Raw genomic sequence first — 15,385 nt, forward strand, 5'->3', positions numbered from 1 at the left:
TTAAAGGTCTTCGTCTTCCACAAATCATACTGATTTACTTTCCTTCTCCTTTCCTTTCTCCTTCCTATTCTCCTACGCAACAGTGCAGTGTGGCGGGCGGTGCAAAGCTAGTATAGCCCACAGAGTTAATTGGTAAATGTGCTGGAAGCTCTAACCTGATCTATCTCTAACAGACTTCCCCTCCCTCAGTAGCACCACTGTGTTAGCTAATAATCTTACCCTAGAGTGGCAGCCAGAGGAAGAAGTGGTGTGCGAGTAATTTGATTTGTGTTTTCTTGCACACCGCCCGCCACACTGCACCGCCATGCCCGGCCATGCTAGCCGAATACCTGCCTGCCAGTTGGCGCGTCTCACGCTCTACTAATTAGAAGCGTATGTGACAGGGGTTTTATTATACTGTGCTTCACCCAGAGTAAGAGACAGATGGGGAGCTGAGGTTGTTAGCCTGTCCCTTTTTCCTTGCCTGGAGTACTGTACTGTGGAGGTGGAAGCAGTGGGGGGAGTGTGGAGCTTACTGAAGGGTTTGGCTCAGCTTGAATCTTATACACTGTATACAGTAGTGAAACCAATGTTATTCATCCAGACAAAGGCTTTGGTGCCATTTTGGGCCCTCAAATTGAGTAATCAGTGTGAATCTGCAAGTGTCTCTCCAACTTACAATTTCTTTATTCCATTCTAGTTAAAAAATATGTGCTTCTTTTATTCTCTCCCTCTGAATCCTATGTTTTCTGACTCTGTCTGTCCTTCTGAATGACTAACCGCTCTCTCTTTGTGTGTGTGTGTGTGTGTGTGTGTGTGTGTGTGTGTTGTGTAGGATGGTTCTCTGGGGAACATTGATGACCTGGCCCAGGAGTACTCAGACTACTACAACACCTCATTCAGTGACGTAAGTGACCGCATGGAGGAGCTACGCAAGAGACGTGTGTCCCAGGACCTCGACATGGTACGTCCCCACAAACACACTCATCACATCACGTCACATACTAAGTCCCCACAAACACCAATCATACTGTTGCATGTTGCTACAAACTCAAGTCCACGAACCCTACTGAAATACAATAGAACTGAGTTCCCACCAACCATCATTTACTACTGCAGTAGAGTATACCTGAGTCCCATCAAAACAGGAAACCCACCAGCTTAATTCAATACAATATCAGCTACAGAGCTGCAGCAACCTGTTTCCTTATGACTCTACAATTTGCTGTTAGGCTTACATAGTCTAGAAATGTGAAGTGATAGCCAAAATTCTGAGGAAATGTTTCATTTTCTCAGATCTCTTTTTATTATTCATAATATCCTCAAACACCCCATTCTTGGAACAGTTTGGCATCTTTACAGTGTGATTGTCCAGTGTGCTGCCAACAGCCTGGGAGTCAGCCAGGAAGTAGGGGGAGTTTAGTTTGGAAAGTGAGCGAGTGAGTGTTTTGTGTTTGTGACTCTTTTCTAAAGCAGTTAGTTTGCCCTCCCGCCTCCCCAGTGCCTGAAAGCGCTTAGTTGTGTTCTGGGGGTTCACGTTCACAGGGATGTAGGGTAGTGGGGCATGGCACTCCTGCGTTGCCTAGTTACCGATGGAGGTATTGAAGAATGCAGTTGGTTCTGGCAGCGAACACCGCTCTGCCTCTGTGCTGCTCGGAGCACCCTTGGGGGTCTATACTCCACACACACACAACACTCAGAGAGAGAGAGAGCGAGGGGGGGTTAGTGTTCATATGCTAGCTTTATAAATGTGCTATGATGACACTATTCAAAGTGATTTGTATCTGTTTAGAACTCTTGAAAACAGATGGCATCATTTCAGTTCTAAAGTCTCATTTCCAGAACCAATAGCAGGAAACTGGGTACATCTAGACTAGACTGACCTCAGTGCAGTCTACTCATCCTGAACCTAAAAGGAGGGAGCCGACTTAAACATATCAATCCTTTTTCACATGCTTCGTAAACAAGAGGTGTAGACTAACAGTGAAATATTTTCTTACGGGCCCTTGCCAACAATGCAGAGGGAGAGGAAATAGAGAAATAATAATGAAAGTAATAGGAAATACACAATGAGTAACGATAACTTGGCAATATACATGGAATACCAGTACCGAGTCAATGTGCAGGGGTACGAGGTAATTGAGGTAGATATGTACATATAACTAGGAATAAAGTGACTAGGGAACAGGATAGATAATAAATAGTAGCCAGTCAAAAATATTTGTGCAAAAGGGACAATGCAGAAAGACCATGTAGCTATTTGGTTAAGTATTGAACTAACTATTTAGCAGTCTTATGGGTTGGGAGTAGAAGCTTTTCAGGGTCATGTTGGTTCCAGACTTGGTTTATTGATACCGCTTGCTGTGCTCTAGCAGAGAGAACATTCTGACTTGGGTGGCTGGAGCCTTTGACAGTTTTTAGGGCCTTCCTCTGACACAGACAGGTATAGAGGTCCTAGATGGCAGTGAGCTCGGCCCCAGTGATGTTCTGGACCGTACGCACTACCCCCTGTAGAGCCTTGCGGTCGGATGCCAAGCAGTTGCCTTACCAAGTGGTGATGTAGCCAGTCAAGATGCTCTCAATGGTGCAGCTGTCTAACTTTTTGAGGATCTGAGGGCCCAAGCCAAATCTTTTCAGCCTCCTGAGGGGGAGGAGGTGTTGTTGTGCCCTCTACACAACTGTTTTGGTGTTTGTGAGTGTCAGAAGGGTGAAAGGAGATAAGTATTTGAGTGTCATCCGCATAGCAATGGTAGGAGAGACCATGCAAGGATATGATGGAGCTGAGTGACTTGGTGTATAGAGAGAAGAGGAGAGGGCCTAGAACCGAGCCCTGGGGGACACCATTAGTGATATTACATGGTGCAGACTAGAGGTTGACCGATTCATCGGAATGGCCGATTAATTAGGGCCGATTTCACGTTTTCATAACAATCGGTAATCGGTATTTTTGGCCACCGATTTGCCGATATTTATTTATTATTTTTTATTTTTTACACCTTTATTTAACTAGGCAAGTCAGATGAAGAACACATTCTTAATTTCAATGACGGCCTAGGAACGGGGGTTAACTGCCTTGTTCAGGGGGGATTCGGGGATTTGTTTTTGCAACCTTCCGGTTACTAGTCCAACACTCTAACCACCTGCCTTACATTGCACTCCACGAGGAGCCTGCATGGCAGGCTGACTACCTGTTACGCGAGGGCAGCAAGAAGCCAAGGTAAGTTGCTAGCTAGCATTAAACTTATCTTATAAAAAACTATCAATCTTAACATAATCACTAGTTAACTACACATGGTTGATGATATTACTAGTTTATCTAACGTGTCCTGCGTTGCATATAATCGATGCGGTGCCTGTTAATTTATCATTGAATCATAGCCTACTTCGCCAAACGGGTGTTGATTTAACAAGCGCATTTGCGAAAAAAGCACTGTCGTTGCACCAATGTACCTAACCATAAACATCAATGCCTTTCTTTAAAATCAATAAACAAGTATATATTTTTAAACCTGCATATTTAGTTAATATTGCCTGCTAACATGAAATTGTTTCATATCTCTAGCGTTCATTGCATGCAGAGTCAGGGTATATGCAACAGTTTGGGCCGCCTGGCTCGTTGCGAACTAATTTGCCAGAATTTTACGTAATTATTACATAACATTGAAGGTTGGGCAATGTAACAGGAATATTTAGACTTAGGGATGCCACCCGTTAGATAAAATACGGAACGTTTTGTTTTCGAGATGATAGTTTCCGGATTCAACCATATTAATGACCTAAGGCTCGTATTTCTGTGTGTTATTATGTTATAATTAAGTCTATGATTTGATAGAGCAGTCTGACTGAGCGATGGTAGGTAGCAGCAGGCTCGTAAGCATTCATTCAAAACAGCACTTTCGTGCGTTTTACCAGCAGCCCTTCGCAATGCATTGCGCTGTTTATGACTTCAAGCCTATCAACTCCCAAGATGAGGCTGGTGTAACCGATGTGAAATGGCTAGCTAGTTTCAAACGTCAAGCTAATGTTTAATTTCCTTGCTCAGAATATGAGAACATATGAAAGCTGGTGGTTCCTTTTAACATGAGTCTTCAATATTCCCAGGTAAGAAGTTTTAGGTTGTAGTTATTATAGGAATTATAGGACTATTTCTCTCTACACCATTTGTATTTCATATACCTTTGACTATTGGATGTTCTTATTGCCAGCCTAATCTCAGGAGTTGATAGGCTTGAAGTCATAAACAGCGCAATGCTTGAAGCACAGCGAAGAGCTGCTGGCAAGTGCAGGAAAGTGCTGTTTGAATGAATGCTTACGAGCCTGCTGCTGCCTACCACCGCTCAGTCAGACTGCTCTATCAAATATCAAATCATAGACTTAATTATAATATAATAACACACAGAAATACGAGCCATTAATATGGTCGAATCCGGAAACTATAATTTCAAAACCAATCATTTATTCTTTCAGTGAAATACGGAACCATTCTGTATTTTATCGAATGGGTGGCAACCCTAAGTCTAAATATTGATGTTACATTGCACAACCTTCAATGTTATGTCATAATTATGTACAATTCTGTCAAATTAATTACGGTCTTTGTTAGGAAGAAATGGTCTTCACACAGTTCGCAACGAACCAGGCGGCCCAAACTGCTGCACATACCCTGACTGCTTGCATGGAACGCAAGAGAAGTGACACAACTTCCCTAGTTAAAAGAAATTCATGTTAACAGGCAATATTAACTAAATATGCAGGTTTAAAAATATATACTTGTGTATTGATTTTAAGAAAGGCATTGATGTTTATAGTTAGGTACACATTGGTGCAACGACAGTGCTTTTTTCGCGAATGCGCTTGTTAAATCATCACCCGTTTGGCGAAGTAGGCTGGGATTCGATGATAAATTAACAGGCACTGCATCGATTAAATGCAATGCAGGACAAGCTTGATAAACTAGTAATATCATCAACCATGTGTAGTTAACTAGTGATTATGTTAACCTCTCTTGGGCAGGTGGGACCCACGGTTCACACTATTCAACAGCCAGTGAAAAATCAGAGCGCCAAATTCAAAACCACAAATTCAAAGTTCTCAAACAAAGGACTATTTTACACCATTTTAAAGGTACACGTCTCCTTAATGTAACCACATTGTCCAATTTCAAAAAGGCTTTATGGCGAAAGCATAAAGTTAGATTATGTTAGGACAGTTCCAACACAAGAAAAAGCACACAGCCATTTTCCTAGCAAGGACAGGCGTCACAAAAACCAGAAAACCAGCTAAAATTATGCACTAACCTTTGACGATCCTCATCAGATGACACTCCTAGGACATCATGTTACAGAATACATGCATTTTTTGTTCGATAAAGTTCATATTTATATCCATAAACCCCATTTTACATTGGCGCGTGATGTTCAGAAAATACTTTGCCTCCAATACTGTCGGTGAATCAGCACAACAATTTACAAAAATACTCACCATAAACGTTGATAAAATATTAAACTGTTGTTCAAAGAATTATAGATGAACATCTCCTTTATGCAAACGCTGTGACAGATTTCAAAAAAGCTTCACGAGGAAAGCACACTTTGCAATAATCTGAGTGCTACGCTCAGAAAAATACACTAGGCAATACAGATACCCGCCATTTTGGAGTCATCTAAAATCATAAATAGCATTATAAATATTCACTTACCTTTGATGATCTTCATCAGAAGGCACTTCCAGGAATGACATGCAGTCATTTTGGAGTCATCTAAAATCATAAATAGCATTATAAATATTCACTTACCTTTGATGATCTTCATCAGAAGGCACTTCCAGGAATGACATGCAGTCTCCCCGTGGAGTGCAATGTAATCAGCCATAATCGATGTCCATAAATGCCGATTACCGATTGTTATGAAAACTTGAAATCGGCCCCAATTAATCGCCCATTCCGATTAATCGGTCGACCTTTACTTTGTATGCATTTCTGCTTGTGGGGTAAAGGTGATCTAGAGTTTTTTCTCCTCTAGTTTTCTCCTCTATGCTGGTCGAAATGAGGTAAAACAGATTTCAGTTTCCTTGAATTAAAATCACCAGCCACTCGGAGCGTCGACATCGAGATGAGCATTTTTAGTTTTGCTTGTGGCCCTATACAACTTGTTGAATGCGGTTTTAGTGCCAGCATCGATTTGTGGTGGTAAATAGACAGCAACTGATGAAAACTCTCTTTGTAAATAGCTTTTAGTATACTGTAGTCTGCAGCTTATCATGAGGTATTCTAACTTCCTTAATATTACAGATTGCACACCAGCTGTTGTTAACAAAGAGACCCCCCCCACCTTACCCGACACTGCCATATAGTCATGACAATGCATAAAAAAACAGCTAGATGTATATTATCCATGTCCTTGTTCAGCAACAACTCAGAGAAACATAGGATATTACAGTCTTCAGGTCCCGTTGAGAGGATATAGAACGGAGCTCCTCCAGTGTGTTCTCCAGTGATTGTACGTTCACCAATAGAACAGAGGGTAGATTATTTATTTGCCAACATAGTTTTGTCAGGGTGCCCGCACGTCAGCCTCTCTTACGGCGTCTTTTCCGAGCCTCAGGGATCAGGGTTTGGTCCGAGGTGAGCCGGATGTCCATACTGCCGACTCAGTAACATATACATCTTCATCAAAATCGAGGTTAGTGATCGCTATCCAGAAGCTCTTTTCGGTCATAGGAGACGATGGCAGAAACATTATGTACAAAAGCTGAAGAACATACGCACATCCAGGTACTTTCCGCAAGTGCTGGAGTTGAAGGCTAACTCATGGAAAACAGAAAGGAAAACGCTGCACACTGCTGCTCATGCTCCTAGGTGATATTTATTTAATGTTTTGACCCTTGGGTCTGAATCAGGCATCCATATCCCAGGTGGGGGTGGAAGGTCCTATATATATATATTATATGTGCAGTTCTCAGTGACATTACTTCCTGCAGTTGGAGAGAAGTGTAGAGAGGATATCTCAAAGGGAGATCTAGTGGAGGAAAAGGAGAAGGAGGAGGATGTGAGAACCTGCAGCTGTCTGTCCCCCCTGCACAACTTGGCAAGAAAGAGGAAAGGAAAGAGAGGAGGAGGAACAGAGAGAACATAGGAGATATGGGCTCAGCAGGCTATAGAAATGACTATATAATTATAGCTACATTATAGCTACAGACATTAGAAAACAAACAAATCCAGCACTCAGAAATATAGTAACTTATTTTTCTTTGTTGTATTCCTGTAACCAGGGGTGGAAAAAGTACCCAATTGTCATACTTGAGTAAAAGTAAAGATACCTTAATAGAATATGACTCAAGTAAAAGTGAAATTCACCCAGTAAAATACTACTTGAGTAAAAGTCTAAAAGTATTTGGTTTGAAATATACAGTGGCTTGCGAAATTATTCACCCCCTTGGCATTTTTCCATTTTGTTACCTTACAACCTTTTTTTGGGGGTTGTATCATTTGATTTACACAACATGCCTACCACTTTCAAGATGCAAAATATTTTTTATTGTGAAACAAGAAATAAGACAGAAAAAACTGAAAACTTGACCGTGCATAACTATTCACCCCCCAAAGTCAATACTTTGTAGATCCACCTTTTGCAGCAATTACAGCTGCAAGTCTCTTGGGGTATGTCTCTATAAGGCAAAACTGCTCCAGCTCCTTCAAGGTGGATGGGTTCCGCTGGTGTACAACAATATTTAAGTCATACCACATATTCTCAATTGGATTGAGGTCCAAGACATTTAAATGTTTCCCCATAAACCACACGAGTGTTGCTTTAGCAGTATGCTTAGGGCCATGGTGCTGCTGGAAAGTGAACCTCCGTCCCATTCTCAAATCTCTGGAAGACTGAACCAGGTGCTTCAACGAAGTACTGAGTAAAGGGTCTGAATTGTAACGGTCGTCGTTGAAGAGAGAAGGGGACCAAGGCACAGTGGGTACGTGAATACTCATACTTTAATTTATTTAATTAAAGTGAACACGAAAACAATAAACAAAGAACGACAGACCGACAGTTTCACAGGCTAAATATAACAGCAGTGCAAAATACAACTACCCACAAACAGACAGGTGAAAACAAGCTCCCTAAGTATGACTCTCAATCAGAAACAACGATGTACAGCTGTTCCTGATTGAGAGCCACACCCGGCCAACAAAGAAATACACAACATAGAAAACCTAGAATACCAAAACAAGAACATACACCAAAAATCCCGGAACACATAAATACAACACCCCTCTACATACACACAACCCCCGAACCACATAAAACAAATACCCCCTGCCACGTCCTGACCAAACTATAATAACAAATAACCCCTATTACTGGTCAGGACGTGACATGAATACTTATGTAAATGTGCACACATTTAAAAAAAACAAAAAAACTGTTTTTGTTTTGTCATTATGGGGTATTGTGTGTAGATTGATGAGGGAAAAAACAATCTAATCAATTTTAGAATAAGGCTGTAATGTAATATGTTGTGGAAAAAGTCAAGGGGTCTGAATACTTTCCAAATGCACTGTGTTTTGAGGCATGTCTTACCTTGCTTCAATGTAGCGTAGCCAAAATCAGACCATAACCATGAAGGCAATTATTATTTTACCCCCCCATTCTCTCCAATTTTCATGGTATGCAATTGGTAGTTACAGTCTTGTCTCATCGCTGCAACTCCCGTACGGACTCGGGGGAGGCGAAGGTCGAGAGCCGCGCGTCCTCCGAAACACTACACAACCAAGCCAAACTGCTTCTTGACACAATACCCGCTTAACCCGGAAGCCAGCCGCACCAATGTGTCGGTTGAAACACCGTACACCTGGCGACCGTGTCAGTGTGCATGCGCCCGGCCTACCACAGGAGTCGCTAGAGCGCGATGGGACAAGGACATCCTTGCCGGCCAAACCCTCCCCTAACACAGACGACGCTGGTCCAATTGTGCGCCGCTCAATGGGTCTCCCGGTCGCGGTCGGCTGCGACAGAGCCTGGACTTAAACCAGGATCTGAGTTGTCCAGTAGCCAAAGGCACAATCCTCGTCATATTAGCAATATATCCCAGTTGTTGCATCTCCCTTCTTTCTAAATTTCTAACAGATATTTTAATCTCTGTCACAGGAAACCTGCTTGCATATGCGATGCCCTTTTGACAATGGTAGCATACTGCTTTGCGCACGTTGCTGTGCTTATAGTGTGAATAAATAATAGTTAATAAACATTTTATGATACATTTTCTGATCTGTTGCTTCAGACGCATTGCTTTAAAAAAAAATAATAATAATACAAATATATATATATATATATATATATATATATAGCCTAGGCCTACTAGTTGTATGAAATTGGGATCTATCGTCCCACAACTGTCCCTGACTCTGTTTGGAATAGCTATTTCTTTCTCGACAAGCTGACCAATAGAATAGGTAAACTTTTCTACTATGGGGGATAGTAGATTGACATAGGATAGTGATTACTCATCTTGTTGGCTGGGAAAAGTAAATGTGGACAGTTATTCTAGCATCTTCAAACTGCGCAAATTGTTGCATCCTTGACTTGCATGTTCTGTTTTTACCACCATCTCGATGTTGTTTCTGTCATTCGGAGCACTGTGGGTGGACGCTCTAAGAAGGCTATGCACCCAATGCATATGGGTCCAGTAAATTTCTCAAATGTCTGTCCAATTAAAATGCTGCAGGTCAAAAGTCCGGTGCCACATTTTCCTAATGGAAAACCTGGTGTGTGTGTGTGTGTGTGTTTTGTGTTTGCATGTGTGTGTTTACAAGTGTGTGAGAAGATGAGTGATGTGGGTCACCTCTGCACGTATTGGGAAGGTTGGGAAGGTTCCATCCTGGGATGGGACAGGACTGGGCCCTGGGGGGCCGGGGGGCCTGGAGTTGGTCAGGGAAGTGTAGGGAGCATCTCTTAAAGGGAAAGCTAGAAGAGGAGGAAAAGGAGAAGAAGGAGGATAAGAGAGCCTGCAGCTATCTGTCCCCCCTGCACAACTTGGCACGAAAGAGGAAAGGAAAGAGGAGGAGGAACAGAGAGAACAGAGAAGATATGGCGTCAGAACTAGGCTTGGGAGGTATACCGTATATACCGTATACTGGGGTATTTAGAAAAAGCCACTGGATGGTTTTTCAATACCGTCAAAACATTTTTTTCAATGTTTTTCAATTAGTTTGAATATTTGCAGCGACTTTTTAAGTTAATACTTGCAGTCAACGTGTGCAATACGTTAGGAGATAAAGCAGATTGCTTTCTTCATTTCACCTGTCACATTTTACCATATGAAGCTTACGTAGTTCCCCAGAACAGTTGAGCCAGTCGGGCTAAAGCTGGAGCTGGTGATTCCATATCTATGGGTGAGTCTCTGATGTGCGGCGCACATCAGGTGATGAGTTAAACTTGTATGCAATTCTCTACTACATTTTTGCCATCAGTTATCTAATAATGGCTTTCTGCCAGAAGTCAAGGCTTATCTGTACAGTTGCCATTTTTTTCCCTGGGCTTCCTGCTAGCGTTTTTTTTCCTCCTCTGTTCTTCTCCCATCTGCTCCGTGTCCACCTGCTGCTCTTTCTCCAGAAAAGCATGCATCACAACTTTGTTCATTTGCACAATTTATCTTGTTTACTTTCGCGTGTAAATGTACCCATTCACTAAAAATGACACTCGGTAGCTGCTAGCTATGCTTGTATAACTTTATGAGCTGGATTTGTCTGTCTTTGCAATTAGTTTGTTCGTTTTCGCTTGTTAGCATTTAGCTAACATGGTCTATATGATTCCGCTATTAGTTTGTGCTAATTGTTAGCAGTCTTGGTAATAGAGGCCAAATGGGCTTTTCTTGCGTTTTTAGCGCCCCCTTGTGTGCTATACAGGTAATATTGTAAATCCTGGGATGAGAGAAGGACGGACGGTATGACAATATGAACATCTGGATACAATGCCTCCCGAGTAGCGCAGCGGTCTAAAGCGTCAGTACAGACCCGGGTTCGATCTTAGGCTGTGTCGCAGCCGGCCATGACCGGGAGACTCATGTGGTGGTGCACAACTGGCCCAGTGTTGTCCGGGTAAGGGGAGGGTTTGGCCGGCCGGCCGGGATGTCCTTGTCCCACTGCGCTCTAGCGACTCCTTGTGGAGGACCAGGCGCATGCATGCTGATTTCCCCCCAGTATTGAAACAGAAGCACATAGCAAACATTCTCCAGTCAGTATTGAGTGTTTTCAGGACAGTGTTCTTGCCAGCTGCCGTTGCTCCACTCTCTCTCTAGCTGGTGTTATGTGTCTAGACTGGACTTTCAAAGACGGTCTCAATGTCCTTGGCACAATGGCTATGGAAAACTGGAACGAGGGAGGGAGAAGGGGCAGCGAGAGGGAGATAGGGCAGAGAGAGAGAGAGAGAAAGGTAGACAGGGCAAAAATATGAAGAAATAAAGAGAGAGAGAGAGGGAGAAGGGGTAGAAGGGGTAGAGCTAAAGAGGGAGACAGGGCAGAGGAAGAGATAGAGAGAGAGAAGGACTATTGTGACATATAAAGTGTGTCCAGCCAGTGGCTGCCAGCCAGCCCTATCTAGGATCTCCCTGAGGAGCAATAGGGGTGAGTTAGATAAGGTCATTATGTTAAAATGGCGGATACGGACAGTAAATGGGCTGGCATTTAGACGTCCACGCTGGGACATGGCCTTTCAGGGAGGGGTTGTCTGTCACAGCTGAAGGGTACGAGTATGGTGGTTCTCAGAGGACTTCCACCCCGCTGCTTCTCTCCTTCCAAACCTTCTCCGCTCCTCCAGTCTCATTCTCATCTCTTTTGTCCTTGCCTTTTCTCTCTACTGGCACTCATTGGGTTCTCTCCTCTTTCTTTGCTTCATCTCTTATGTTGCCTCCTCTCCCTTCTTCACCCTGCTGCAACACACAAAGATCCTCCCTGTCCGGTCTGGACTAGCCTCTGGTCACTGTAGCTGTAACCTTCCCTGAACCTAACAGTCTGACTAGAAAAATAGTTAAAGTCAAGAAAACATGACAGTGGACATTGGAAGACTGTTCCTCTGTAGTGAGAAAGGCCATAGGGCAATGTTCTTCAACTCTGGTCATGGAGACCCACAAGGTGTGCATGCTTTTGTTCCAGCCCAGTACCAACACACCTGACCAGATTCGACTAACCAATGTATTTAATGTGCCGTGGGTCTTCATGACCAGGATTAAGGACCACTTCCCTAGGGGAGTCTGAGAAGTTTTTGGACCACTGCAGGCTGTATTGGTCTATAGACAACTGACTGAGACCACAGAGCTGAAGTTGCCCCTGGAAAAACCCTTTGGAATCCACTTATGGATGTGGTTAAGTATTTGTCGTCAGAGCAAAACCATAGCAGCTTCATGTTTCTCTTTTTGTTCCCTTCAACTCACTTTCTGTTAGCCTCATAATGAGTTCACCATGTCTCAATATCACATACTTGATAAAGATCCAGTTTTCTTTATTTTTTTCTCCCTCACTTCTCCTCCAGACGTCTTGCAACACATCAAACTTTTCGGGGGGAAAAGTGTTGCACAAAACCAAACAAAACTCCTAGTTAATTTGATTTGTGAAACACTTACCCCAACCCCAGGGGCTTGTCCTGTGCCCTGATGACAGCAGCGGGATCTCGGTTGTGTTTTATAAGTGGGGCTCTTGAACGCAGCCCCATAGCTCTTGATGTAGGCTCTCTCTGTGATGACTATCAGTGTACCCTCTTCCTGTCTGACCGTCGCTTGGCTAGTCCCCCGTCTTCATGTTAGCTTTATGAGCAGCTAGAACACAATAGGTTAAGCAAACATCCCTCTAGGAGAATGAGGGCTATGGATTAACTCCATCACGCACAGTCGCCTAGCTGCCTTATAGTCCCACTGACTGTGCTGCTTTCTCCTCCTGCTTGATTCAAATTGATTGGTTTGGCCAAGAACAGTTAAGCTCCACTGGTGATTCTAATAGGTGCCATTCTAACAAGAGTGAGCATTAAACAGTGGTATCTTCTTGTTGGAAGCAGATCATTATATAGAAAAGACACTTTTGTCGAAGGCTTTGAAACCTATTTCTGTCCCAGTCTCACTCGTCTCTCTATTGTCCGGTCTGTTGCATGGATGTGGCAGGGCTTGAAAACTAGTACGAACTACAAGGGAAACCGAGCCACGAGCTGCCCAGTGACGGGAGCCTACCAGACGAGCTAAATGCCTTTTATGCTTGCTTCGATGCAAGCAACACTGCACCAGCTGTTCTGGGTGACTGTATGATTATGCTCTGGGTGGCCGATGTGAGCAAGACCTTTAAAGAGGTCAATATTCACAAAGCCATGGGGCCAGATGGATTACCAGGACGTGTACTCAAAGCATGCGTGGACCAAATGGCAAGTGTCTTTTCAACCTCTCCCTGACCGAGTCTGTAATACCTACATGTTTCAAGCAGACCACTATAGTCCCTGTGCCCAAGGAAGCGAAGGTAACCTGCCTAAATCATTACCGCCCCGTATCACTCATGTCGATAGCCATGAAGTGCTTTGAAAGGCTGGTCATGGCTCACATCAACAGCATCCTCCCAGATACCCTAGACCCACTCCAATTTGCATACCGCCCCAACAGATCCACAGATGACACAATCTCAATTACACTCCACACTGCCCTTTTCCACCTGGACAAAAGGAACACCTATGTGAGAATTCTGTTAATTAACTTCAGCTCAGCGTTCAACAACATCGTGCCCACAAAGCTCATTACTAAGCTAAGGACCCTGGGACTAAAAATCTCCCTCTGCAACTGGATCCTGGACTTCCTGACGGACCGCCCCCAGGTGGTAAGGGTAGGCAACAACATGTCTGCTACACTGATCCTCATTACTGGGGCCCCTCAGGGGTGTGTGCTTAGTCCCCTCCTGTACTCCCTGTTCACCCACAACTGCGTGGCCAGGCACGATTCCAACACCATCATTAAGTTTGCTGACGACACAACAGTGGTAGGTCTGATCACTGACAATGATGAGACAGCCTATAGGTAGGAGGTCAGAGACCTGGCAGTGTGGTGCCAGGACAACAACCTCTCCCTCAATGTGAGCAAGACAAAGAAGCTGATCGTGGACTACAAGAAAAGGTGGGCCGAACAGACCCCCATTAACAACGACAGGGCTGTAGGGAAGCGCGTCGAGAGTTTCAAGTTTCTTGGTGTCCACTATCATGGTCCAAACACACCAAGACAGTCGTGAAGAGGGCACAACAACACCTTTTCCCCCTCAGGAGACTGAAAAGATTTGGCACGGGTCCCCAGATCCTCAAAAAGTTCTACAGCTGCACCATCGAGAGCATCCTGACTGGTTGCATCACCGCCTGGTATGGTAATTGCTCGACATCTGACCGTAAGGCGCTATAGAGGGTAGTGCGTACGGCCCAAAACATCACTGGGGCCATGCTTCCTGCAATCCAGGACCTATATACTAGGCGGTGTCAGAGGAAAGCCCAAAAAATTGTCAGAGACTCCAGTCACCCAAGTCATAGACTGTTTTCTTTTCTACCGCACGGCAAAAACTACCGGAGCGCCAAGTCTATGACTAAAAGGCTCCTTAGCAGCTTCTACCCCCAAGCTATAAGACTGCTGAACAATTACTCAAATTGCCACCGGATTATTTACATTGACCCCCCCCCATTTGTTTTTTACACTGCTGCTACTCGCTGTTTATTGTCTATGCATAGTCACTTCACCACTACCTACATGTACAAATGATCTCTAACCTGTACATTGACTCGGTACCGGTACCTCCTTTGTATAGCCTCGTTATTGTTATTTTAATGTGTTACTTTTTTATAATTTTTTTACTTTAGTTTATTTGGTAAATATTTTCTTAACTCTTTCTTTAACTGCATTGTTGGTTAAGGGCTTGTAAGTTAGCATTTCACGGTAAGGTCTACACATGTTGATTCGGCGCATGTGACAAATAAAGTTTGATTTGATTTGATTACATCAACTCTAGCCCTGTAATCAGTGTTGGATGTGTGTGTCTATGGTACCATCTTAGATCCACTTAGTGCTGGATGGCCGCAGTGGTGTGTTATGCTGAAGTATCCCCAGAAAGACACTGAGGAAAGGGTTGGTAGATACTGGAGATAGGAACCTTGTAGGGCAGAGGTATTTTATGCTGAAGTATCCAGAGAAAGACACTGAGGAAAGGGTTGGTAGATACTGGAGATAGGAACCTTGTAGGGCAGAGGTATTTTATGCTGAAGCATCCAGAGAAAGAGACTGAGGAAAGGGTTGGTAGATACTGGAGATAGGAACCTTGTAGGGCAGGGGTGGGCAAACGTTTTGACTCCAGGGCCACATCAGGATTTCAAAAATGTTTTGGGACCAATTTGTTTGTCTAAAGAAATTA

General features: G+C 43.6%; 1 protein-coding gene across 1 annotated transcript in view; it reads left to right on the plus strand.

Moving 5' to 3' along the window:
* LOC106571830 (SAM and SH3 domain-containing protein 1-like) overlaps positions 1-15,385 on the plus strand; it is a 337,413-nt gene that overhangs the window by 247,527 nt on the left and 74,501 nt on the right. The window contains 1 exon segment of the mRNA XM_045695894.1: positions 815-943. Within this exon segment, the coding sequence (XP_045551850.1) occupies positions 815-943 (129 nt within the window).

This window comes from Salmo salar, chromosome ssa15 (assembly GCF_905237065.1).
Source record: "Salmo salar chromosome ssa15, Ssal_v3.1, whole genome shotgun sequence".
In the NCBI taxonomy this organism is placed as follows: domain Eukaryota; kingdom Metazoa; phylum Chordata; class Actinopteri; order Salmoniformes; family Salmonidae; genus Salmo; species Salmo salar.